At 41.1% G+C, this 25,348-nt stretch overlaps 2 protein-coding genes and 1 long non-coding RNA gene across 9 annotated transcripts in view; 2 read left to right on the forward strand and 1 right to left on the reverse strand.

The window, feature by feature from the left end:
* SMAD1 (SMAD family member 1) overlaps window positions 1-10,803 on the reverse strand; it is a 107,423-nt gene extending 96,620 nt beyond the window's left edge. For 4 of the 5 annotated variants that reach the window (XR_016465782.1, XM_090138585.1, XM_090138582.1 and 1 more), the window contains exons 1-2: window positions 10,558-10,803; window positions 7,317-7,399 (exon numbers count right to left, since the gene is read on the reverse strand). The gene's annotated coding sequence lies outside the window, so the exon portion shown is untranslated. Of the gene's footprint in view, window positions 1-4,013; window positions 4,032-7,316; window positions 7,400-10,557 lie in introns of those variants that run through there. The other variant, XM_090138580.1, reaches the window with a different exon arrangement.
* On the forward strand, window positions 7,987-10,563 carry LOC116226123 (uncharacterized). Its single transcript, XR_004166242.2, has 4 exons — window positions 7,987-8,338; window positions 9,517-9,549; window positions 9,912-10,005; window positions 10,131-10,563. It is a non-coding gene; the product is annotated as an uncharacterized LOC116226123 (long non-coding RNA).
* Window positions 10,804-11,088: 285 nt separating the features above from the next.
* Window positions 11,089-25,348, forward strand: part of OTUD4 (OTU deubiquitinase 4) — a 29,658-nt gene continuing 15,398 nt past the window's right edge. For all 3 annotated transcript variants that reach the window (XM_031588839.2, XM_031588840.2, XM_031588841.2), the window contains exons 1-8: window positions 11,089-11,317; window positions 14,205-14,688; window positions 15,433-15,516; window positions 18,420-18,470; window positions 19,941-19,987; window positions 22,551-22,623; window positions 23,110-23,191; window positions 24,009-24,153. In XM_031588839.2, the coding sequence (XP_031444699.2) occupies window positions 14,524-14,688; window positions 15,433-15,516; window positions 18,420-18,470; window positions 19,941-19,987; window positions 22,551-22,623; window positions 23,110-23,191; window positions 24,009-24,153 (647 nt within the window). In that variant the 5' untranslated portion in view covers window positions 11,089-11,317; window positions 14,205-14,523. The remainder of the gene's footprint in view (window positions 11,318-14,204; window positions 14,689-15,432; window positions 15,517-18,419; window positions 18,471-19,940; window positions 19,988-22,550; window positions 22,624-23,109; window positions 23,192-24,008; window positions 24,154-25,348) is intronic.

The following is a 25,348-nucleotide window of genomic DNA, read 5'->3' on the forward strand; positions in this document are numbered from 1 at the left end:
GAAATGGAGTAGTATCCATCTCATCACTTTGCATAAGTGGGAAACAGACACTATTTTTCTGCAGCAGAAGGCCTTGTTGCTAGCACTTCTATCAGCACAGATCTGACCTTGCTGTGTCACCAGAGCACGCAGCCAGATGAGTGCCTTTGCCAGGCCTGCACATCTGTCCCTGCATGACATTTCAAGGGTAAAATATACAGGTTTGCTATTAGTAGGGGCAGAAGCTTCTAGGTTGCCAGGGCTGTTATGTCATTAGCAGCATGGTTGGTGGCTGAGGGCTGGCACTGTAATGGGAAGACAGCATGTTTCATAAGAAGGCATACACTTTGACAGCTTACAAGCTTGTGTGGGAACACAAGGCAACATGTCATAGAAAACTACGCAGTATAGATCAGGCCTGAGGAAACGAGGCTCTGCAGTTCCAAGGGCACCTCCAGTGCTGACAATATTAAGTGCTTCCAGCCTCCTCCTTTCATGACCAATCATTTCCATGCCTGCATTGATACCACTATTTGTTCTAATACAATTGTTTGTGGAGATGAGATCAGAAACCCGATCCGCTTTAAAAAGCACTCCAACTCTCCATTTTTTCCTGTTCTTGAGAACACACCATTGAGAGAAACATACATAGAACCAAGGACTGCAAAACTAGGGACCAGATTCTTAATGATACCACAACCAAAAAAAGAAATTCAATACCTAAATGAAACTCTTAATTTGATCTTATATGACCTGCTAAGAACTGTGAGAATACAGATTCTTCAAACTCAGCCAGATTCTTCCCTGGCACACTAATGCTCTGTTTTTTCATTTAGTAAATGAGCAGTAGTTTAATCTGTCACCTTCCAGATGCTGAGGTTGCATATATTTCACAAATGGAATACCAATAGAAGTACTAAAAAAGTATATTTGAGCCCTAACTCCAAAATATGCAAGTGTAACAAAATGCCACACTTAATTCATTTAAGTTTTTAATGCAAATAACTGTTCACACAAGTTCTACACAGTCAACTTGTCACATCTTCCTTTGCAGCCTGACTACCTCCATTTTTGAGGGAGAGATTTAGGAAGTTTCTTTTCTTCCCCTGGGATTAAAGACAGTGCTGAACATTAATTAGCCACCTGCACCCACAGCATGGTGCTGAAGCTTGTTTACTTACAAGGCCTGCTGCCCCCCCGGGAAAGAGTCAAACTGTGCTGGGTTTTTCCTTCAAACATTCCACATTTAATTCTTCTACAACACGTTTCACATTTTTTCATCACTAGGAAAAGAAAGGCTCCTTTTCTCACAGTACTACCTGAGTGCTAGAAAAGAGAAAATACCTGCTGTTTATTTTCCTTCTCTTTCAATTTTAGTTTTGCCGTTAGCAGACTGTGTCTAACACCAAGTGATTCACACACTTTGTTCACTGGTGTCACTCCGCTCTCTGTAAGATGTCTAAAGAGATTTTTGAAAATAAAAACAATATTTAGAATACACATGGTTTTTTTCCAAGATTTTTATTCATATTAGCATGAGTTAGCAAGCCTAGAGTCTCATAACCAGGCAAGAACAACCCCAGCAACCAGTATAAGTTGAGGAGTGACCTGCTGGAGAGTGGCACAGGTGGACAGCAGGGTGACCATAAATCAGCACTGTGCCCCTGAGGCAAGAAGGCCAGTGGCATCCTGAGGCATACTAGAAGGGCTGTGATTAGAAGGAAGAGAGAGGTTCTCCTCCCCCTCTACTCTGCCCTGGTGAAACTGCATCTGGAATATTATGTCCAGCTCTGGGCCTCTCAGTTCAAGGAGGACAAGGAACTGCTCGAGAAAGTCCAGTGCAGGGCCACAGAGATGAAGAGAGTGGAGCACCTCCCTTACAAGGAAAGGCTGAGGGAGCTAGGGCTCTTAGTTCAAAGAGAATAAGGGGTGACCTCATTAAAGTTTATAAATACATGAAGTGTGAGTGTCAGGAGGATGGAGCCAGGCTCTTCTCAGTGACACCCAATGACAGAACAAGAGCCAATGGGTGCAAGCTGGAACACAGGAGGTTCCACATAAATGAGAAAAACAACTTCTTTACTGTGAGTGTGACAGAACACTGGAACAGGTTGCCCATAGAGGTTGTGGGGTCGTCTTCTCTGAAGACATTCAGAACTCAGTGGGACATGTTCCTGTGTGACCTGATCAAGGTGTTCCTGCACTAGCAGGGAGATTGGATTGGATGATCTTTTGAAATTCCTTTCAATCCCTGATATTCTGTGATGCAGAATTCACTAGCTAGCTAATTAAAATACAAGAAAAAAATTAAAAACAAACAGAAGAAGCCTCTCCTCAAATCCTTTTAAATGGCAAAGTTTAAGCAGGCTTTTTATTTTCAAATTATATCCTTAAATGAAGAATTATTTAACATTAGCAATTGATAGCAGAAATAATCTAAACTGTTTTCTGCATCTTCTTCACTGTTCTTTGATAACATAGCTGACTAAGAGCAGTAAAAATTGGTCTAACTTTGTCTTTTATATGTTCTGATTCAGTGGCAGGGAACAACTACTTACGGGCCTGATCTAAAGCCTAGCAAAGACAACTGGAATGTTTCCAATGACTTCATTAGACTTTGGATTGGGTCTGAAGTGCAGCAATTTACTCAACTCTGAAGCATAAATTACAGACATAAAAAACAAATTATTTGTGTGTTGCTGGATTACTGACAGCAAAACGTATGATGTCAGAAAAATAATAGGCAGAGATAGCCTGTACAAGCTGGAAAAGCTTAAAATATATATACAGATAGGGGAATACTCTTTGGCAAGAACAGACTGTCTCAGTTACACTGCTGGTTGAAGAAAGTTGAGTAATTCAACAGAAAATCAAATGATTGATGTGTAGTAAAAGATGACACAGTCTGTCCCAGTACAACTCCGTTGCCTGATCACTGAGTTTATATCTGGATGAGATGAAGGTCTGCTATCACAGCAGGATATAGAGCCCTGAATCAGTAACAACCAATGGAAAGCCCTCTGAGAATATTAAGAATTTCAGTAGCCTAAGCTCAGAACAAAAGCCAACCATGTCAACCAAACACATCAGCTGAGTTTGTTGCCAGGCTTAGTATGATAACAGTCAGGAGAATTGAAGGTGAAATTCACTTAAGAAATCAACCAATCTCCACTTGAAACACTGATGTGTCTAAATCCCATACTGCACATTTTCATGAATTCAGAGAGATACAAGAAACAAGGAAATTATTTCAGCCTAAAAGGACTCAACTTCTCCTTGTCTGAAAGTCTTCAAGATGTTAGCATCTGACTCTAGCTATGTCAGGGAAATCAAGAATACCAGAATACTTGTTATAAAGCTTCTGTTTGGCTTAATCAACTCTTTTTGGATAAGTGATGTATTTTAGCATATAATAACCCAATCACTGATGATTAATTCTATTCTGTAAAAAGACTGATTTGAAATAAAACCATTCTTTGTTACAGAAGAGCCTATTCAAGCAAGAACGATAATCCTGGAATAGTTGATAATACAACAGCTGTATTGGTCCACTCGCATTAGTGCAAGACACCAGTATTTAAATATTGATTTCCTGCAGTTTAGGAGAGTATATTCATATTTAGATTTTGACTCAAGTTATTTTTTGCTAGGCATGTATATCTTTAACTTCATCTTATTAGCAAATTAAGAAAAGTTTTTATTTGAAAAAACATTCACATAAAATATTTTTTGAGTTAAGGAAGTCAAAAGTAATTGAATACAGATAAAGTACCTCTACATCAGCTACAAATAATACATTGCAAAAGGCATAACTGAAAGGCACAAGTATTTTGTTTACAGACTTATTAAACAAACTACAATATGTATCTTTTAAAAGATACACAAGTATAAAATCATTTTTGACATAAGGTACTGTAACATGATAGAAAACACAGAAATAACAGCAGAGCAGTGACACCCTAAACTACAGCAAGTGAGAATATGTTCAAACACAACAGCTATGAGCATAGAAACCAAGGAAAAAAGCTGCTTACCTTCAGAAGACTTCAGGTACAGAGGAATCTCCAGCAAAATACCCTTACCACTCACTACCAGCCCTTAAATGAGGTCTGGGAAGGGGTGGATCCTGGCTCCACCCCTCCCAGTCACTCAGGTACATTGCATGCACCTGAGCTCCTCTGGGTTGGCCATGCCTTTCCAACAGGTACTCAATCACTGCTTCAGGCCCTGACTTAGCATTTCTGCTACAGGTGCATATCTTCTGTCAAAAAAATGGTGCATATAAATTCATGTCAGACAAAAAAATTGTTCCCTTTTAAGTAATATTTTGCTATTAGAAGTTATCTCCTTCTCCTAAAAGTGAATAACAACAACAACAAAAATTGTGCAAGTTAAAAAACAAATCAAAAAAGTTTTTAACTTTTTTTAAAATCCAACTTCATTCAATTCCTTATTTTGACTCCATTTATTTTCATAAGAGTAAAAATAAATAGGGATGGACACGAAAATGGAAAATGAAAAGGAAGTTTTTTTTAAAAAAGAACTATTAAACCAGATAGCACAGTGACGAATACAGAAAAAGTACTGAACAAACAAGCCTTTCCACTGCTAACACCTATGCTTTGAACTACAGCAGTTTTTTCTCACTATGTCAGTCTAACAAGAGATTATTCTAAAAATGCTTTCCCCACTCACTGCCTCCTAAGAAAGAACTAAGAAAATAGGTACAGAGAAAGCATCCTTGTAATATAGGTCATATTTTTAATAGGAGAAAAACTCTGAGTAACTGGAAATGTTTTTAGAATCACTACAGAAAAAAACCCATACTTTTCTAGGATAATTTCCCCCTGCCTTTTAGTACTGGCTATAGCAGATTTATATTACTGTACCTACTTATTCAACAGCATCTGTTTCCTGCTGGGTAGATCACATTCAACCTCACCTTACACTCCTGCTTCGTTGCAGTAGGATGTGCTTAATCTCATGTATTTGTATTCTCTATGAAATAACGGCAACAGATAGAAACCGAAACCTATTTCATGCAAAAAGCTTTATTTCATTTTATTCAAAAAAAATTGTAAGATTCCTCAGCAAGAGTTTCACAGATATTTTCCCACATGAGATAGGCAATAAGACAGAAAGAAAAGTGACTCCAAGTTCTCAAGTTCTGTTTAATTTGGGAGCCAAAATGATTTCGAAGCTAGACTAGCTTAAAAGACAAGGGGCCAGAAGACTTCAGCATTTTGGGAAGGCTGAATGATTCACTGAGTCACCTTGGGCTAATCACTTAACTCTTGTGTTCTGTAATGAAACCAGTCTGTAATACAGGGTCAAAACACACACACACACAAAACCTCATTGAGAAACAGATGCTTAAATCTGGTTCAGTTCTCCAAAGTAAATACATTACAAAAAAAGAGCACGACAAATATGGCATGAGAACAAGACATTCCTTTAGAAGCCTTACTAAGTCAGACTGACAAGCAGCTGCACTGAATGCCTACTCAAATGCAATGTTGAACTAAATGCCAGCACAAAATACATTCTGGTATCTACTTGGTTATTAAAGGCTCTCTTTGATACTAGAAGACAAAATTCAGACTTCACAAACAGACACAACCACAGTGATTTCAGAAAGAAAAAAATAAACAAACACAAATGACAACAACAAAAAAGCATTGCAAACCCATGGAGTGGTAGCTTATGAGACAAAGCTTCATGCATGCAAAAGGAGACATTAAGTCAAGAAAGTAAGCTCTGCCAGCATCGAATATTTTCTGAGTTTTGTCGATTTCTGCACTTCCTGTAAAGCAATTTTAGGGTACTCCATTGTTCTAATCAGACTTATGGCAAATAGCAACACTATTCCATATAAAGATGTATAGTAAATGCAAAATAAATCTGATAATTAAGGCACGAGAAGAGAGATCCGTAATCCACCCAGGTTCCATTTTCAAGTACGCTGGGTACCTCCTGCATATCATCAAATTTTGATGTTCCAGTTGGCTCATATACAAAATGGATCTAGCAGCACTTGCTGAAAAAGTTTGGTGCTGCGAGACTGAGATGAAAAAGCCTTAAAAGGTCTGCAGTTAAGGAGGAACTGCACATTGCTAAATATGGCAGCCATACTTAATTATTCTCCTTTTCCATTAATACTCAATCAGTTAATTCAGCATATCAGTGAAAATATTATGGACTGGAACCATGCACAGTTTAAATGCCCCAGTACTGTTCATCATCAGCTAAATTAATACCATCTTTTTCACAGAATTCACATGAATTTCATCCCAGGAACACACAGCATTTTCAGCAAAGAGTGTGCTTGTAAATTACACTTCTTTTCAGAATCTTAAACACTACTCCTTACTGCAGTACTGTCACTTTACACATTTACAGTAAAATTAGAGTTAACCACAGCACAGGGAGCCACTGATGTATAACTTCAGCATACAAAAGACCCACTCACGGCATCCAGCCAAGAAATCTGGGTATTTCTGTGCCTGCACACAGCTGGCAGAAGCAGAATAGATAGGAAAAATAACCTGACAAACCCCTGCTGCTTTATTTACACCTCAGAGCTGTTTCAGTACAAGCCTAGGGACAAACAAAGCTCAGAACTCGATGTTTCTCAGCCCTGTCTTCTGGAGCTGGGTTGCATTCTTTATGCTTTCAGTCAATATTTCTTTTTTTTTTTTTTTTCTTTTTCTTAGGGGGTGGGGAGGTGGACTGAAGCCAGCATGCTTTGAGCATACTGACTGCGTTCCCTTCTGCAAAATATTGGTTCAGGAGTTATTGCTATGTTTCTTTTCCATTTTCTCACACTTGAACACGCTAGAAAAGAAAAAGCTAAAATGTTTAAGGAGCTATTGCCACCCAAAGGCTAATAAGCTGTACTACACTATACTGTCACACAAGCACAAAGAATACTGTACTGCTACAGCTACTGCTGCGTACATTCTCTCATAGTATAGGCACCACAGAGCTTTAGCTGGAGAAAAAAAAGAGTTCTTATGCATCGAGGTTACCTCGTTCAAGGTTCATATCTTTTTGTACGATTTTTTAAAAATTATTTATTTAGCACTACAGCTTTATTAGTAATGTGATTTATCCAAATGTTATTTATATTATGTAATGTCATTGCTCTTGCACTTACTCAAGGAAAGCTGTCAGCAGTATGAACTGCTGCTTATTTCAAAACACAGAAGTCCAAGAATGAATATTCTATAGAAATAATAGATTTTTTATTATTATTAACTGTTATTTTTTTCCAGCTTTGCAAAAAGACAGGCTCCCCAAATCATCTCTGGCCTTCTTAAACATGAAGAAAAACACACCTGGTTCCAGAAGTTCCTGATGTTGTGTTCAGTTTAAGCATAAGGCTAAAAAATATTTCTTCCCTGGTAACTCCTCCATGCCCCTGCAATAAAATAATGGCAGAATCAGTCAGATTGGTTAATTTGTAATAAAATAAAAAAAAAATTGCCTTAGAAAGGCAAACACTACAAAAGTAGCATTATTAGGCAATATGGACTTTCTGTTCAAGCTCTAAGAAAAGTCAAGCAGCAGAATATTCAAGCTCAGTTTGCTGAAGCTTTTGATGAGTATCTTTTTCCTGCAAGCAAAGTGGCAATATTTTCTTCATTTCTATTTCTTCAACTAGTTCATTCATTTAAACTGAAAAAACTGAGTAAGAGATTAAAAGAAATTATATATATTTTTTAAATTATTATTTCCATCTATGAGGAAAAACTCCCAAAACATCAGGAAGGACAAAATAATATCTTGAAAGACTGAGTGATCATACAATTAAATTCTTCTACTACAAGTATAATTCCATATGTTAATAAAACTTTTTTGGATAACAACCCAGATTATTGGCCCCTTTGAAAAAATGAGTGATCTCTCCTGTTTGATCTTTTGGCTGGATGAGGAGCACATGCCAAGCTCTTCAGCACAAACAGACCATTTTTCAGAATCCCACATGATACCTGCTGGCACTTTGGTGTCACAGATGAGCACATAACAGGGGCATGTCAAGCTTGTGCTACTATCATGGCAGGAAGAGGGTAGGGATAACAGAAAGGCAGAAGACACGAAACGGTGAAAAAACAGGATTCGGTACTGTGTGAGAACTATTGAATCACGGCCTGAACCTCTGATTGATCACCTGAGGCAAGCAATGGGTCAGCCCTGGGAGCACAGGTGAAGGCAATTCACCTGTGTGAAAAAAAAAAAAAGGAGGTGGAGCCTGGCTGCACCTCTCCTAGACCCCATTTAAGGGCTGACTGCCCCTGAGGAAGGTTCTCTCCCTAGAGATTGCTCTTCTTGGGGTTTTTCCTATGAGCCCAGAACACAGGTAAGCTTTTCCATTCATTTCTGATTATCCTTTTTTAACATAGTAATCTTTCCAGCTCTCTAAAGAGCAGCCTAACTTCCCTGTATATTTGTCAATTATACACCTGTATACTTGTTGATTATACAGATACTTATGCTGCACCAAGATGAGCTACACTCAGACTGCATCTATTTGCTACTCCCAAAGCCTTACATGGCTTTTATTGCCTCAACTCTCAATATTTCTTGATTAAGCAAACAAATGACCTCAGATTAACATCTTAAAGACATTTCAATGAAAAACTATTCCTTGAGGGTAGGAGTAACAGCTTTTACCACCAAGAAATCCAAAGAAGGAAAAAATTCTGCAGTGAGATATTCTAGCCAGTCTCAGAATGCATTCACTTCAGTACTATCAAAAATAATTCTGGTAATGAGTTAAAGGAGTGTGACTACATGTTGCATGTAGCCCTTTTATCTCCTCATGCAGGAGAGCACTAATTTATTACTCTTACAGGAAATAATTTTATGAACTCAAACCCTTCTGTTACTTTCTCCACTGTGCTAAGATATCAAGCTATTGACTGTGCTATTGACAGTCCATTGTTTAAGGACCGCTAACATAAAATGCTAAGCATCTTGAATCTGATATGGTATCAAATCAACATGGAATCAAAGCAGTCAAAATAACAGTCCTGGTTTCTAGCCTTCTCCAAAACTATGGAGAAGACAAAAGGTGATAGGATTACTATATTTTTGGAGAACAATTTCAAACTCAAATAGGCTGTGTTTGCGTAGTCCCCTGAGATTTAATAGTAGGGATGTAGTACTGAGACCATATGCTCTTTCACTTGTGCATGAAGCACAAAGATGCAGTCAGCTATAAACAGGAGTAATGCAACTGTTGCTACATGTTTTACTAGCTATTATTACATTACTATTCTACGAGACATGAAATCTGGGCTTATTTTTCATCAGCAGAAGAAAAAAGTCTACACACAGACCCTTAAAGAAAATGGTTTATGTGGAAGATACTCTGACCCCTCCATATTTAGGCCTGATCTTCCTACTGACAACTAAATATTGGACTGAACTATTTACACAATCTCTGGTATCAACAGAAGTAATGTTATTTCTTTTACCAATAATAGTTGGTAGGTAAGTGTCCACTATTTTTAATTAATTTATATTTTTTTTCAGAGCTTCTAAATGAAGGACTTAACTGTTTTTGAGGTAGGAGTATAAACACACCTTTGGTAAGAAATTGTAAAAACATTCACAGAAGTCTCCAAGTAATCCTAACTTATCAGAATCATAGAATGGTTTGGGTTGGAAGAAACATTTAAGATCATCTAGTTCCAATTCCCCTGCCATAGGCAAGGACACCTCTCTGTAGACCAGATTACTCACAGCCCCCATCCAGCCTGGCCTTGAATGCTTCCAGGGAGGGGGCATCCACAGTCTCACTGAGCAATGAGTTAATGTATATATCTCATGGGAAACAATAGTATCACCAAATGTTTTAAATAAAACTTGGCAGTTTAGGATTGGCACAATGGGTTTGGGATAACTCTCTCACATCTTCGATCTCTCAGGCAGAAGGCTGACAAAGATCTGGCTTGGCACTACACCAGACAAAACCTGTCATCTTGTATTCTTTCCACACTCTACTGTGTTGTTGTTTGTGTGGTAAGTGCACAACAATGCAGCCTGAAGACCTTATCCCACAGCGAAATATTGCAGGGCTTGGTGTGAGGGAGGGTTAGCTGTCAGCCAGAGCATTGCTCTCACCACGTTCCACTATTCCTCTGTAGGAACCTGCATGCCAACACAACAGCACAGAGGCACTACCAGCTTCAATAGGTACTGAGCTGCGATTTCAGGAACCTGAGCCTGGGCAGTAACAGCCAGCTTAACCTGGGCTGCTTTTTTAGCCTACTGTCTTCAAAGCACTGCTCATTTGTCAACTTCTTTAACACACAGTGATTTGCACCTTCAGATGAGGAAAAATAAACCTCATAATTGACAGCTTAGCCAAGAAGCAACCTGGGAAGGTTTTTTTATAACCGGCCCATGCTTTAATTTTTAATTGTCCTTAAGCACCAGGCTTCATCACCATCATTAGTATTTACACCAGACAGCTTTCAATATTTATTTGGTCTTTTCTGTTTGTTTGCTTGATGTCACCAGAATGTCTGTTTCCCCCTGGGCTGTTAACCCACAGGAAAAAAAGAAAGTTACCTGCAGAAAGCTCTCATTCAGAAAACCTCTCTTTAAAACATTCCCTGCTGCATCCCACAACCTGCAACGAGTCCTGACAGGAGAGCGGGATCCGCTTCAATAAATACCACAGCCAAAGCAGGAAGAAGCTGAAGTCTCACACAGGGCCGCGGGGCTGCGCCCACACGAGCCCTCACAGCGGGACCCCAGCATAGGCTGCGCCCTCCGCACAGCTCCCGCCCCAGCAGCGCGGGGCGCCCTCAGCGACATGGCGGGAGCTGAGGCGGGGCGGGCAGCGCTGGGCTGTACCACTGCGTACCTCGCAGGGGGATGCCGCTCGGCGCGGCGTGGCTCCCCGAAGCCGCCCGGTGGAGGAGTCCGGCAGCGCGACCGCCGCTCCCCCGCACGGCGCCTCATCGCTCGCCGGCCGCCTTCTCTCTCCCCTACGCGGCCGATGGTACGAGCCGCAGGCGCTCGCGCAGGTGCGGCCGATGGGACAAACCAATGGCGCTGCGGGGGGGGGGTTGAGGGAAGGCGGGAGCGGGGTGGGCGGGCGCGCGCGTGCGGCGGGGAGTGATGAGAGGCGGTGAAGGCGAGAGGGCGAGGCCGGCGCGGGGCTGGCAGCGGGCGCATCATCGGGCAGCGACGCGGCCGCCGCGGGAGATTGAAGCGCCCGTTCCGCCGCCGCGGGGCCGGGAGGGGGCGGCGCCGCCGCTTCTCAACCGCTGCCCGGGGGAGGGAAGGAGGCAGAAGAGGGGGCGGCGCGACCGCCGCTTCACCGGTAAGCGCCGGGCGGCGGGGGCAGGGGCAGGCCGCGAGCCCGGGCGCGTGTCGAGCGGGGCGGGAAGGCTGCGGGCTCGGGGGGGCCGCGTCGGTGTCCTTCGGTGGCGCGGGGGGGCGCGAGGCGGGGAGGGAGGCCGGGCCCGGGCCGACGCGGGAGCGGGCGGGCCTCGTCTGGCGGCGGCGGTGTGGAGCGCCGTCCGAGCAGGGCCGGCGCGGGGTGGGGGTGTGCCGGCGGCCAGCCGAGGCGCAAAGCGCGGCCTGGTGCGAAAAATAAAGTTGCGTAGCTTGAGTCAGCTTACTGAGCCGATTCGTGTGGGGGCGCTGGGGGTGCAGGGAGGAAGCGGGCGCTGGGCTGCCGTACGAGTGCGGGTGGGATGCCCGAGTGCCGTTACTCAGTGATTGTAGTGTCTGTAGCGACCGACGAGCTGTCGTTGGGCCGTCCTTGGTGAAGCGTTTACTTGAATGCCGAGGGACTTCAGCTTTCGGCGGATGAATGTTTCCTTATGCCTTCCAAATCCCTCAGTGGGAGCCTCGCCTTTCTAGAAGCCTTTTGTAGCAGTGTATGGATTCCATATGCCCGTGGGTCAGTGCTGCTGCTGGCCCCCAGCAGTCGGTCACAAGGAGAGCAGGCCTCTTGGGGATTAACTGCTACATGATGTGGGTTCTGTGATTTTTTTCTGCATGTTCTTATCAAAGCTACGTTCTGTTCTGTCACAGAGGGGGTGGCCTCGTGTTTACAGGCACAGTACGGGGCATCTGCTGTTCCCCTGGCAGACCCTGACAGTCACGGTGTCCGGAGCTCAAATGCTAGAGAAGACAGATTTGTAAACGTGTTAGTACATAGTTCAGACGCTGTGTGTGACAAATAGAATGAGGAAAAATGGAATAGACTTGGTAAACTCTGTAACTGGACTCTAGCCTGCTTGGCCTCAGAAGCGTCTTGCCAAATCACTTGACTCCTTGTAAGAACAAACTCTAGCGTGTAGGAGCCTGCTAGCAATAGTCTGTGAAGTGGATGTAGCAGTGGAGCCAGTGATAGCAGCTGTTGGCTGCTAGCTTCTATGAGTTGGCCTTTCTCACCTTGTGGTGAGGAGTTAGGGCTCCCCCCAGCACATAGACCTCACACCGCCCATCTCAGCCCTCATGTCCCTGGGGCCTAACAGCTCTTAGAGTCATAATTGTTTGAGTTGGAAGGGACTTTTAAAGGTCATCTGGCCCAACTCTCCAGCAATGAACAGGGACATACACAGCCAGATTGGGTTGCTCAGAGACCTGTCCAGCCTGACCTCGAATGTCTCCAGGGATGGAGCATCCACCATCTCTCTAGGCAATCTGTTCCAGTATTTCACTAACTTTATCATAAAAAAATCTCTTGAGTTCAATCTAAACCTCTTCTCTTTTAGTTTGAAACCATTTTCCCTTGTCCTATCACCACAGAACTTCCTAAATTGTATGTCCCCTTCTTTCTTATGGCCCCTGTTTAGATATTGAATGGCTGCTCTCAGGTCTCCCTGAAGCCTTCTCTTTTCTAGGCTGAACTGCCCCAACTCTGTCAAGGTGTTCCATCCCTTGGATCATTTCTGTGGCCTTCCTATGGACCTGGTAACCTGCTGTAACAGGTCCACGTCTGGATGCAGTGCTCCAGGTGTGGCCTCACCAGCGCAATGTAGAGGGCCAGGATCACCTCCCCTGACCTGCTGGCCATACAGCCCAGGATATGGTTGCCTTTCAGGGCTGCAAGGGCACATTGCTGACTCGTGCCCAGCTTGCCATCCACCAGTACCCCCACATAGGGCTTTGCTCAGTCCTTTTGTTCCTCAGCTTGTATTGATAGTGGGGTGGCATCCACCCAGGTGTGAGACCTTGCACTTGGCTTTGTTGAACTTGATGAAGTTTGCCTGGGCCCACTGCTTGAGCCTGTCTAGGTCTCTCTGGATGGCTTTGTGTCCTGCAGGTGTCATAGGGCTGTACTTGCACTACTTGCAGTTTCTATTCTCCTCCTCTGCAGAGATTTCTTTTGTAACTCCTCCTCCTCGCAAAAGCCCAGTTTTGCCAGTAAGGAAGTTGGATGTTGCTTACATGGAGCTGCTACAGAGCTTTCTCCTGGCTTGTAGTTTCTATTAGTCCAATCATTTATTCTGTATTCAGTTCTCAGGTCGAGTTTTGGCCTTCTCTGGCCCTACTTCTGTTGGCTAAGGGTAACAACCAGAGTGTTCATCACTTCTGTATTCAGCGCTTTTTGCATCAAAGTTGGTTCATTGAATCTAAGGGGAAATTGCACACACGTAGTCCTAGTGCCAAGCTTTCCCTCGAGGGAAGTTACACAACCAGCGTGAAAAATAAAGGATCCTCACATGTTTGGGAAGCTTCTTTTTGTGTCAGATGTTGTGCCTGTTTGCAGGGCCGAGCAAAATGTAGTCCTGTGATTGTAAAAAGCATTAGTAGCTTCTCACTGTTAACAGCGATATGCACAAGAGTGGTGCGAGTGTGCTGAAACGATTGATCAAAAGTAGCTTTTTAGCTTTTTCCCTTTTTAATTAAGGTGTGGGGTTTGTTTGTTTGTTTTTGACTGGGCCGGTTTGACTTCCTTCCTCGCACGTGGCTGGATTTCAAACTATTATCTTCCCGTCCCTGGAAAAAAAAACGCACCCGCGGGTGGGATGGGAGGGGATGGGATGGGATGGGATGGGAAGCAACCGGGTGCCGGTTGAGCCCCCGGCGGCGGGGTGAGGGCCGGGCTGCGCCCGCTCCTCCTCCGAGACTACCGCTCCCAGCAGCGCCCGGGCTGAAAGTGAAAATAAACTCCAGGCTGCGCTCCCCGCCCGCCCCCTCCTCCGCCTTCCCTCCTCGCACATGTCCTTTCTCTTTTGTTTTCCGTCCCGCAGGCCGGCTGCGCTCCGGATCCGCGGGACCGCCCGGAACCGTCGCTCCGGGAGAAGCCGGACCGGGATCCCGACGCCGCGCCGCGCCCGCGGCCCGCAGCCCGACCCCGCCGTGAAACTTTCCCGTTTCTCTCCGCGGCTCCCACATGCGGGTTGCTAACGCGGGGCCGGCGGCTGCGCTTCCTCTCGCCGCTGCTCCTTCGAGTGTCGGCGCGCCGGCGCCCCTGGGCCCTGCCGGCTGCTGCTGCCCTTCCGCGGCGCTCGGGCTGCCATGTGGGGCTAGGAGGGGCGCAGGCTGTCCCCGCGGCGCGCAACACTGAACATGGAGGCGGCGGGTAAGCCCGGCGGCGGCGAGCAGAGCCGCTGCGCCGGCGGCACGGACGCTCCCGCGGCCGCGTCCATGGACTGCTACTTGAGATCTCAGGGCTTGTACAGGAAGAAGGTTGCCAAGGATGGATCGTGTCTCTTCAGGGCCGTGGCGGAGCAGGTAACTAGTTGCTTAAAGAAAGCTGTTGCTCGTGGACGTATGTTTTCTAAAATACAGACAAGCGTAGGCTATGTGCTGAGGGAAAAAAAATAGCGCTGTGTTGGTGGGGGGAGAGAAGTGCAGCGTGTGCGCAGCACGTGTTACTCTAAGCTTTGACCTCTTACTGCTGCCACGGAGCGTTTGTCAGATTGCTGCATTTGGGTGCAGCTGCCTTGTATTGGGACTGCGGGAGAACGAACTGAGTGGAAGGAGTTTAAAAAGCCCTGTGAGTATTTTAGCTTTGCTTCTTCCTGTTGCGCTCCCTTCCCCCCCGTTTCGTGTTTCTGTTAAAGAAAAAGCGACAGCGTCATCTTGTCTTAAATACAAACAAACAGCAGTGGGAGCTGTGGTGCTTTGCTCTGAGAGAAGCCTAAATGCCTGTGCTAATTATACACAGTTTACTTTTTAACTAATTGAATTCCTTGCTTCAGTTGAAAAATGATAACAAATGCTACTCTTTTCACTTAATAATAGAATTGAACATTTCAATTTAATGAATACAAGAACTCTGCATTTACTTAATTTTGGATACGCAGTTGAGCTTAAAGATATTGTTACTGAATGTCTAAACATTTGAAATATTCTTCAAATTAAAACTAGAATATCTCCGAGCCTGTATGTAGGATAGAGTCACTGATTATTTATGGTCAGTTAGCAAAAATCAAAAGCACTGGTCTCACTTGTTTTGACTTCTCCCTTTGGTAGGTGTTACACTCTCAGTCTCGGCACGTTGATGTTAGGATGGCTTGTGTAGACTATCTTCGGAAACACAGGGAGAAGTTTGAAGCAGTAAGTATTGCTGGTTCATTTGTGAGCATTTACTAAAAATCTTCCTTGGTTCTTTTTTCTTAACTATATTGTTTGAGAGTATTGACTGTAGCTGTGTGCTAAGTGATGCTTTTTAAAATGAGTGCCTTTGCTTAACTGACATATATGTGGTAGTAACTCGTTTTCTGAAGCCTGGAGGAAGACCTGTGTACTGCTTGGGCTGGGCAGACATGAGTGGGGAAAAAGTGGAAACTCCAGTGTTCATCTAAAGAAACAAAACAAAATAAAGCTTTTTAAACTCTGCGGTCTGCAGCAGACTGAAATCGGAATTTTATTTTAGAATGCTGTCTAAGTTAATAAAAATCACAAAATATTCTTGCTGTGCTAATTAATTGCTTTTACCATATATGAGCGATTTGTATGACGAGGCTAGTGGGTTTTGTTTCAAAGTCTGCAATTTATTATACGTTGCCATAGTGATTCCCCCACTCCTTTCCTAAACATCTGTAACAAAATTCTCCATCAGCCATGGATATAAAATAACAACATATAGATATTGGTTTATATTTGGCCGGTGTCATCAATGCTACAACTGTGAAATCTATTTTTAGTTCCTCTTAAAAGAATAGTAATAAATAATGGTGCTTTTTTTTGTGTTTTAGTGTAACGCTATCTAACTAGTTAACAGGATAACCATGGTAGGAGTGTACGTGAACATTTCTTACTAAGGGATTATTGCTTGCCTCTTTTTTTCTTTGCTAAAAATTACCCAGACACCACTAAGAAAACTGCCTTTGATGCACATCGCTCAGCGAGGAAAAGGAGATCAGTGTGTGTGTATATGCTGTAACTTCTAACAGAATGCCCTGTACTCAAATGTAAATGATCCCTGTTAGTTTTGTGGAAATTGTCGGGGAAGATTTAAACAAATTAGAGTGAATCTCTCGAAGAGGGTGCAATACTGATTCACCTGTTAGTGTTTGCCAGGACAACTGGATTTGTTAATGTCCAGTCCCTCTCATGATTTTGCAACTCTTAGATCCTTGTTTGTATTTTTCCTTTTTTCTTCCGTTACTGCTGATTCTTTGATCTGTTTGTTCCAAAACTGCTTCCTTAAACTTGTTTCCATGTGGTATTATGAAGTTTTTCAAAATGCAGTCCTTATTGACTGTAAATGCATGTTGTTTCTCCTCCCCAATTCTGTCATCTCAGTTGAGTAACTTCATTTTCAACCCTAGCTGCTTTTGCTGTTCTTGTCCTTCTCCTCCCAACTTTTAGTCTCCCTGTGTGTAAGATCTCACTGTTTTAGGTTTTTTCCTCTGACTTGGCCCAAGTGATGTGATCTCTTCTAATCACCTCTGTGGTACTTCTGAAAAGCTTCTTTGGGGAAGAAAAATAAAATTGTGCTTTTCAAAATAGGTGTTTCGTGTACAAGGTTGAGGTATTTTTTATCTGTTCTTGTTTCCAAGCGTTCGTGTTCTCTCAGATACCTCACTACAGGTCTGCTGATATCCTTTGCTTCCCATGTCTCCTATTATAGTTTTTGCTTTCTGTCTATGAAGTGGCATTATTGTTCACTTTTTTCTCTTTCCCCATGTTTCTGTGACTCTTCCCTCGCCTTCTGCCTTAGTGATTAAGTGCTACTGACATTATTGGTTCTACTAAGTGAAATTCCTCTCTACCTATTGTAATCATTTCACCTTCAGTTTCTGCCTCTATTGCATTAGTCCTGCTATAACCAAAGTTTCAGGTGACTGTACTCAGTCCTCCATTTCATCCTCATCTTCTCTTCAAGTCTGTTGCTGATTGCTTGTCTTCACTCTTTTTTTTTTTTTTAACTTCTTCTGTTTTCTATCAGAACTTCTGGTGTTCTTCCTTTCTTCCTTTATGTATTATCTTTAGGTTATTTTATTTCAACACACCTAACAGCTGCTGTTGATGCTGTTGTTTCATGGGTCTTTTACTTCATTTCTGCTTGTTTCAGGTAAATTAAAAATTTTAGCCAGGCTTTTTGATGGTTTTAATGAACCGTACAGTCAAGTCTGGTTCAAAATTGTTAAAGCAGAGCTTTTAATATCACAATTCTGTTCCATTTTTCTTATTACCTTGTTTCTTAATCTGTATGGGCAGAGAGGCTATTCTGCCTGCATCTTAAGTTCACAGTGGGGACTACTTCTTTGTTTTTAGCCTCCTGGGTCTAAAGTTTAGCTAAATTAAGCAGATTGACTCTCAATAGCAATTTTAAAATATAGCTTCTCTGCTGGCCAGCATGGTTGGACAGTGGAAGTTAATGCTTCTCTGTTTCTGCAGCATCTTTCTCCATAGTGTTGACTGATGTAATTTTGCTCTCTGTGTATGTTAAGCACAGCTGAGGGATTATATTCTTAGCTTATTGCTTACAGACTTGTCTGTTTTTTTGTGTTCTTATACTAGAAGTAAAAGCACTTTTTTTGAAGTGATACAAAAAAGGGCAAAACTTCTCGATTTGCCTGCGTAATGTATGGGTGCTACAGGAAATGTGACCCCATTTCTGTCTGATTGCTGCCAGTTTCTTACAACAAGATACTTGAATAAGCTCACACATACTCTGGTTTGTGATGCTGTGCGTGCCATAAACATCTATTTGACAGCATCTTTTCTACTGGATTCTTCTTTGGCTGCTGGGTTTTCTTCTTTGTTTGTTTTTGTTTTCACTGTGTGAGATCTCTGAAATCTGTTTGTGTGTCTGTCTCCTAGATTGCAGACACATATGTTTGACTTCTTTTTTCCTCCTTTTATCACCACATAATTCTATGTGATTGTGAGTGCTTTGTGGGCTGGGTACTTGTAAATTTCTTGTGGTGTGTTGCCATTGGTACAGTTGGCCATGGGTTGGGGGAATCCATATGCTGCACTACTAAAATTAACTTTTTTTTTCAATACAGTTCATAGAGGGGCCATTTGAAGAATATTTAAAATGTTTGGAAAATCCACAGGTATGGTGATCTTGGCTTATAATAGAAAGTAGTTCTTATCTTTACTGGTAATTGGGATTGTTTTGTTGCAAATATTTTTGACTGAGTTTAAGGGATTTTGTGTTTTTTGAATATGTGAGGGCTGCTCTGAAAGTAGTGCCTCTCATTCTATTATGTTGGCCCATGACATTGCAGGCAGATGTTGGTGGTACAGAAGTAGAGGTTGAACCTTCCCACCAGTATCCCATTCCATGCTGTTCCTGTGTGACAGATGGCAGCAGAGGGACAGTCTGACAAAATGGTGTCTGACATGGAAGTGTGTATGAAGCAAAGGGTTGTCTTTGAATTCCTCCATGCAGGGAAAATGGCACCCATTGACATTCATCAGTGCTTGCTGAATGTTTATGGAGACCAAACAGTGGACGTGAGGACAGTGAGGGGGTAGATTTTTACAAGTGTAAAATGGAGGCTTCTGTTCATCACTGGTGAAAATGCATAGCTCATGGTGGGGACTGTGTTAAAAAGGAGTGTTTTATACCTAAGATTTTGCTCTTTAGGTTAGTGTTATTGTGCTCTTTGTACCTCTTATAGCCTCCATGGAAGTGAATAGGAGGCATTACTTTTGGCAGTGACCCGTGTACATACATATATACTCTTTTGTAAAACATAAAATATTTGGGGGATTTTTTTGTTTCCATTTTAATGTTTTGTTTCCTCATATTGTATCCAAATTCTCAAAGCCTCTAAAATGAAAAACAAAAAAACCCACAACAAGCAGCATGATCAGCTTTTTCTTTAAGCCTGCCTTGAGTAAAGCTATGAAGATTTAGATGATGAAAAGACAGCTGATGTGGTGCACAATTGATTTAATTTTTAAAGTTAGGGAGATAACAGCTTGTATAACGTGAGAAAAGAAGTGAACAATCTAGTGCAACATATAGAAAGAAAACTAAACAACTTTGTGGATTTTGTAGTGTATTTACATGCATTCCCTGACAAAATAAAAGCATGGTTTTTTTTTCTGCAACTACAACATCTCTAGTGAAGACAGCTCATCAGATGAGTCTTTTTAACTTACTTTCAGAACATATGGAGAAAGAGAAAAAAATAGATGTTAAACTATTCTTTTGTCTTTGCTTTTCCAAGGAGTTTTAATCATATAGCACTGTTGCTCAGATAACGAGGCTATATGCTGTACCAAATGGTAAATTATGCCATTTTCCATTGTTTTAAGTTCTCAGGTTTCACACAGATCAGTTTCTACTTTGGAAAAAAAGGCCTCCAGTTTCTGTCTCTGAACCTTGCTGGAACAACTGTTATTTCAAAAGATCTTTGAATACAATCAAATTACCTTGGTTGAACTCCAGACTCAGTGTCAGTGGATTTATATTTGACAGTAATTACTTGTTTATCTACTCACAAAGAGGTGTAATATTTGTGTGTTTGATTGGGCTTAATTTTCTTATTTTTTCTTTTTTTTTCCCAATACAGGAATGGGTTGGACAAGTAGAAATAAGTGCCCTTTCACTTATGTACAAGTAAGACAACCCTTAAGTATGTTTTATTGATGTCAATTCAGTTGCTGTGATAGTTAATCAGTTGGGATACCAAGGATGGAATTGTATGTCACATCTTAGTTCTTCAGAAAATTACAAATATGTTTGGAAAACTGCAGCTGTCAAGGTATTAAATAGGAATTGAGAAGTGAGCTTTCAAAATGGCATTTAACCTGGAGTTTGCATTAATGTCATTCATGTCACCTGTGTGACGTAATTGTGGGTGGTGTCATGCTGTTTGTATTTTTGTTAACTTTGTCTATCGTATTTTTTGTTAAAACTGCATTTCTCCCTACTTCTCATGAAGGTTTGATAGTAGCCCTATTACTAGGCTGTGATCTGCACCCTTTTCTTAATTGCTTCAGTTCAGACGCTGTGGAGTGGGTTGGAATATTGTAGGGTTGGTGTATTGTGGGTTAGAGTATTGTAGGCTATATGTTAGAAAGCCATTCTGGTACTCCCCCAGTGTGAAGCTGGATAAGACTTCCAAGTTTACGGTGGCATCTTTTGTTCTCATCTCTGTGTAGATTTTTCCTTTTTCCACTCTATCGGCGTAGGCAAAATAGGGCAACCATAGCCTGAGCTAAACTTAGATGTTTTAGTATTTGTGTCTAGGTAAATGCTCCTGTTGGTGATGAGCAGATTTATAGATGCGTTTCAAGTAAATATAATCTTGCGTGTTAACCTTTCTATAAGAAAAATATATGCTACTTTGTAAGTAAAACAATATGCTGAATATCTGTAAATCTGTAACTTTTTCATAATTTCTGTGCAAGGAAGTGAGCAATGTACAAAATCTTAAAGCTATTCATAAGCCAGTTAGAAAATTCATTACTTCAAAATCCTAGCTGTAAATTAATAACTTTTGTACTTTGACTCTTGACGAGATGGTGATGAGGGAAGAAGCAAACTAGTTAAATACTACTTTAAGATACTTAAGTGAGCAGGAAATTGCCCAAAAGTCTATCTTTGCTTGCACTGTGTGTGTGACTGCTACACTTTGTTTTGGGAAGACTTCCAATGGGCTTCCATTGAAAAGGCAGCTTAGAAGCTCTAGGAAAGAAGAGATGATGGAGGTAGAGTGAAAGAGTCTCCTCTTTTACTGCATGCTGGCAGATGCAAGGAAAGCAGAAGTGCAAGTTTTCTGTTCCATGCCAGGTAGAAAAGGGAGAGAGCTTCAGACTTTTAAAGCACAGGGTAGAAGTGCAGTATCAATAGATTTGGCTCCATTTCCACTGTTCAGATCTGTCGCAGTACTGCTTTGGTTATGTTCTACATTTTAATTGCTTGTCTGAGGCGGGTGGCTCTCTGAGCTTTGATATTATCTTCCTCTCAGAATTGCTGTTCTTCAGGTGATGTAGAAAGGCATGCTTATTTTTTTCTTTACCTAGATCCAAAAACTGAATATACATAGTCATTTTGCAAGATTAATTACACTTAAGTTTTTGTGAGAAAAGATGTTGTTGAAGAAAGTGATGGGTTGCTGAGCAAAGGGAGGACTGTGGATAAAAGAAAAATTAAATCTTGGGACGGAGATTGCTTTGTAGTAGGAGAGCAAGTATCAAGTCAATATCAGTTATGAATTTTCCCTTGTGACTTTATTTCCATTTTTTTATGCTTTCTAATTAAATAGATTGTAAAAATAATTTTAAATATAGAATTTAAATTCTAAATGCAGCGTGTAAATTCTGCATGTTATGTTGTCATAGCCCAGCTGCTCATTTATATTTTTAATCATTGTAAGGATAATGACGCAATTATTTCACCTTGGAAAGCAATCTTTGCTTAGGACAGAAATAAAGCTCTCTAAACCCATTTTATGAAAGTGTGCTGGGCTGATGTGCTACATGATGAGTATCTGCCAGCAGTGCACCAACATGCAATTTACTGGTTATAGGAAGGCTATAGAGATGGTGTGCTATACCCCAAATCAAGGCAAATGGAAGAAGATGCAAATATGTTAAGAACGGTCCATAAATCATTTTAATAACATAACAATCAAAAAGGAATTATGTCACAACTGTGCATGTGAAAATATTGGTAAGATGGAACTGATAGAAGATTTTACTGCTACTTCAGAAAAAGAAAAACAGAGCAGTAAGTTGAAATGCATGTGCTGGGAGAGGAGTAGAAATAGCTAGAATTAAGAAGTTAGTTACTTAAGTCATTAATAACTGCATCCATGTTAAATATCTTCTGTGATGTTATTAGTTAAGAACTGTTACAGTGCACCATAGGCTCCTGTATCTGTGACAGAAGGCTCTGGTGCATCAAAGGGGATGAAGTATTGCACAAAAATTTCACTTGGAGTATAAGATTAGTACTGGAATTGTCAAATATAAATATTTTCTGTCTGAATCTCTCCTGAGAGAGCAAATATATTGCAAAAGTCCTTTTTGGTCCAGTGAAAGGTCCACTCATCTTCAGTATTCTTTTCTAATAGGTATTTTTTGCTGTTATAGATATTCTTTGAAGTTGGCTTGAATATTCCTGTTCTTACTGATTGTTACATGAAATCTTACATAGTTTTTTTTCCTCCCCTCAGAAAAGATTTCATAATATATCGGGAACCAAATGCTTCTCCTTCACACGTGACTGAAAATGGCTTTTCTGATAAGGTTAAAATAACACTAATATTTTTGTGTGTGTGTGTGTGCGTGTATAGTGAAATCTGAATGAAGGCTACTTTATTTAACAAGTAATATAACATGAGTTTTATTGGTCAACACAAATATTGAGACAATTCAATTTGAGCCATTTCTTCTGTATCTATTTAAGACAACGATTCTGTTAGTACATGTGGCTCATTTTAAATAGCTGCTCTGTATTTGGTGTGTGGTGTATCTTCTTAGTAGCTTAAAATACTGTGAAAATCGATTTATGACCAATGCCGACTCATAGTTATGTTGGCCTTATTTTTTGACTTTCAGCCAACTTTTTTTTTTTTATTTAAAAGACATCCACTAAACTTTTGGATTGTTTTATTGTTATTTTGAGATCCTGAAATATAATGAGACACATTGATTTGAGTTTAGAGGTACTGTTTATATGAAGAATTGAGTGATTCTTCATTTACCTAAAAATATGTGGTTTTTGTTTTGTAGGTATTGCTCTGCTTCTCAAATGGAAACCACTATGATATTGTTTATCCCATAGAGTATTCAGAAAGGGCTGCTCTGTGCCAGTGTAAGTATTATGTTGGTTAGCTAAAAGCATGCATTTTTACTGCAAATGATAATCCAGGTTTCAGTTAAAGGGAAAAGGCTCTGTCTGAATGTTTATTATCATTCTATTGGAGCTTATTCTGGAATTATTATCATTCTGTTAGAGCTTAATTTTCCGTTTAGATTGTCAGTGACTGTATGATTCTTCCTGTGCCTTAGTTCTTGAGGCATGACTTCAAGTTAACTACCCAGAGGGGAAGACTTACCTGCCTCTCTTTATCTGGGTGCTCTGATATGAACAGAAATCATTAGTGTACTGATTTAAAATCTATTGAATTGTCTTTGGTCAGCATTTAGGTTTTAATTTTGTATTTCAGATGATGTTAGTGAACTAGTTGTTCATTTAAAAATTATCCTTGCATGTATAACTTCTACAGAAATCATGGGAGTTGCCTGTGCAAAAAATAACTGTCTACATGAGTTACTGTTTTTCTTACCAGAGTGGAGTAATGCCTAGAGGTTCCAGCCAGCTTTGGTGGGTCCCTTGGCATCCCATACAGGAATTCCTATTCTTTTTGAAATTCCTGGCTATATACAGAGTTGCAGGACTAAGACCCAGTTTGTCTGTCAGGAGAACTGCTTGCTGGTAGCTTAATGCGTACATGTTAAACTATAGTAGCTACAGCTGTTTTGACTTGTAACAACTTCACTGTTTCAGTTATCGCTTCAGAGTGCTTGTTTTCATTGAAGTGACTTCAAACTCCTCTGTAATGGTGATGTAAAATTTTGTTTACCTCATAACTGATCTTGTTCTACCACTTTCTTGTCCCCTTCCCCAGCTCTTCTTTATGAGTTGCTGTATGAGAAGGTGTTTGGTACAGATGTAAAGAAAATTATAGCAGAACTTAGTGCTGTTGGTATGACAGAGGAAAATAATGGTAGCAGTGAATTTTCTGCTTCAGATTCAGAGGATGACAACTACAGGTAAATGGATTTAGAAGTTGCTGTAAGATGCACGTGGACACAATACATGTTAAACAAATCTTCTGACTTTCTTGTGTGTAGTAGAACTTAACAGGGTTGAAAACATTTAAGAATTAATGAGGAGAAAGAGGAAGGACCTATGAAAGAATTACGTATGTAATCTTTACTGTAACTAAGGACCTAGTTCGTCTGTTTTTCCTGCAGTCTACCTTAAGGTCTCATTACATATTGGAGTACTGCCATTGGAACATGTCCCTCTTCCTGTTCAAAACAGAATAATTCCTGGGGAGAATTGTCACCATGCCAGTGTGGTGTGGTAAAAACTCCGTGAGAATTAGTTGCCTCGCTCTCAAAAGTAATGTGGGGAATCTGCTTTAGCAGAGGGGTGCACTTGATGATCTCCAGAGGCCTCTGTGCTGCTGTGGTACTGATGGAAATTGACAGAGAGAGAATACCAAGTTTTGGGGAAGATATTAGTTTCCTTTCTTCTTACAGGGGGAGTGGGGAATAATAGGGAATGTTTCCAGATCAAATACAACATATTTCTGTGTAGAGGAACAATTTTTGTAGTTAAATGTCAGTGTGGAAAATTCCCTATTCCTTTTTGATGCTTTCCTGAGCTTCATGTACAATGATGGTATCCTCTATCATTGGGATTCATAAGCAAATATATTGCTAACCTGTGTAGCACATTTGTAAGAGGATGTCATATACTGTCTATCTCACTTGATGTCGTTGATGCAAGACCTAGTTTGTGTGAATCTTGACCTGCTTAGCCTCAATTACAAACATTTTGCCCTGTGTTTAAAGTCATAAGGGTTTTTTTGCTTGTCTTAAAGTTTGCTTTATCTTGTTTCCTCACTTAGTTTTCTGGAAGTTCTTTTTCATTTTATAAATGTTAACTTTTCAGTTATGCTATTTTAAATGTAAGCAGCTCTTCTGTTGTGAGAAACGTTAATGGTGACAGCTGCCTGAAACTTCCATTAATGTCAGGAGTAGAAAAATAGACTAAGTTAGAGTGTCTGATCCTGGTTAACTAATGGATTATGACATCATTTATTTCTGATGGCTTCTTTTGCTCTGTTTTTCTTAGGTAACTGCAACATTTTAGAGGAAATTTTTTCCCTTGCAACCTTCTTTTTTTTTTTTTTTTTTTTTTTTAAGCTAATAGCTAAGTGTCTTAATGTAAGATAAG

Source organism: Phasianus colchicus, chromosome 4 (genome assembly GCF_987193195.1).
Source record: "Phasianus colchicus chromosome 4, bPhaCol1.hap1.1, whole genome shotgun sequence".
In the NCBI taxonomy this organism is placed as follows: Eukaryota; Metazoa; Chordata; class Aves; order Galliformes; family Phasianidae; genus Phasianus; species Phasianus colchicus.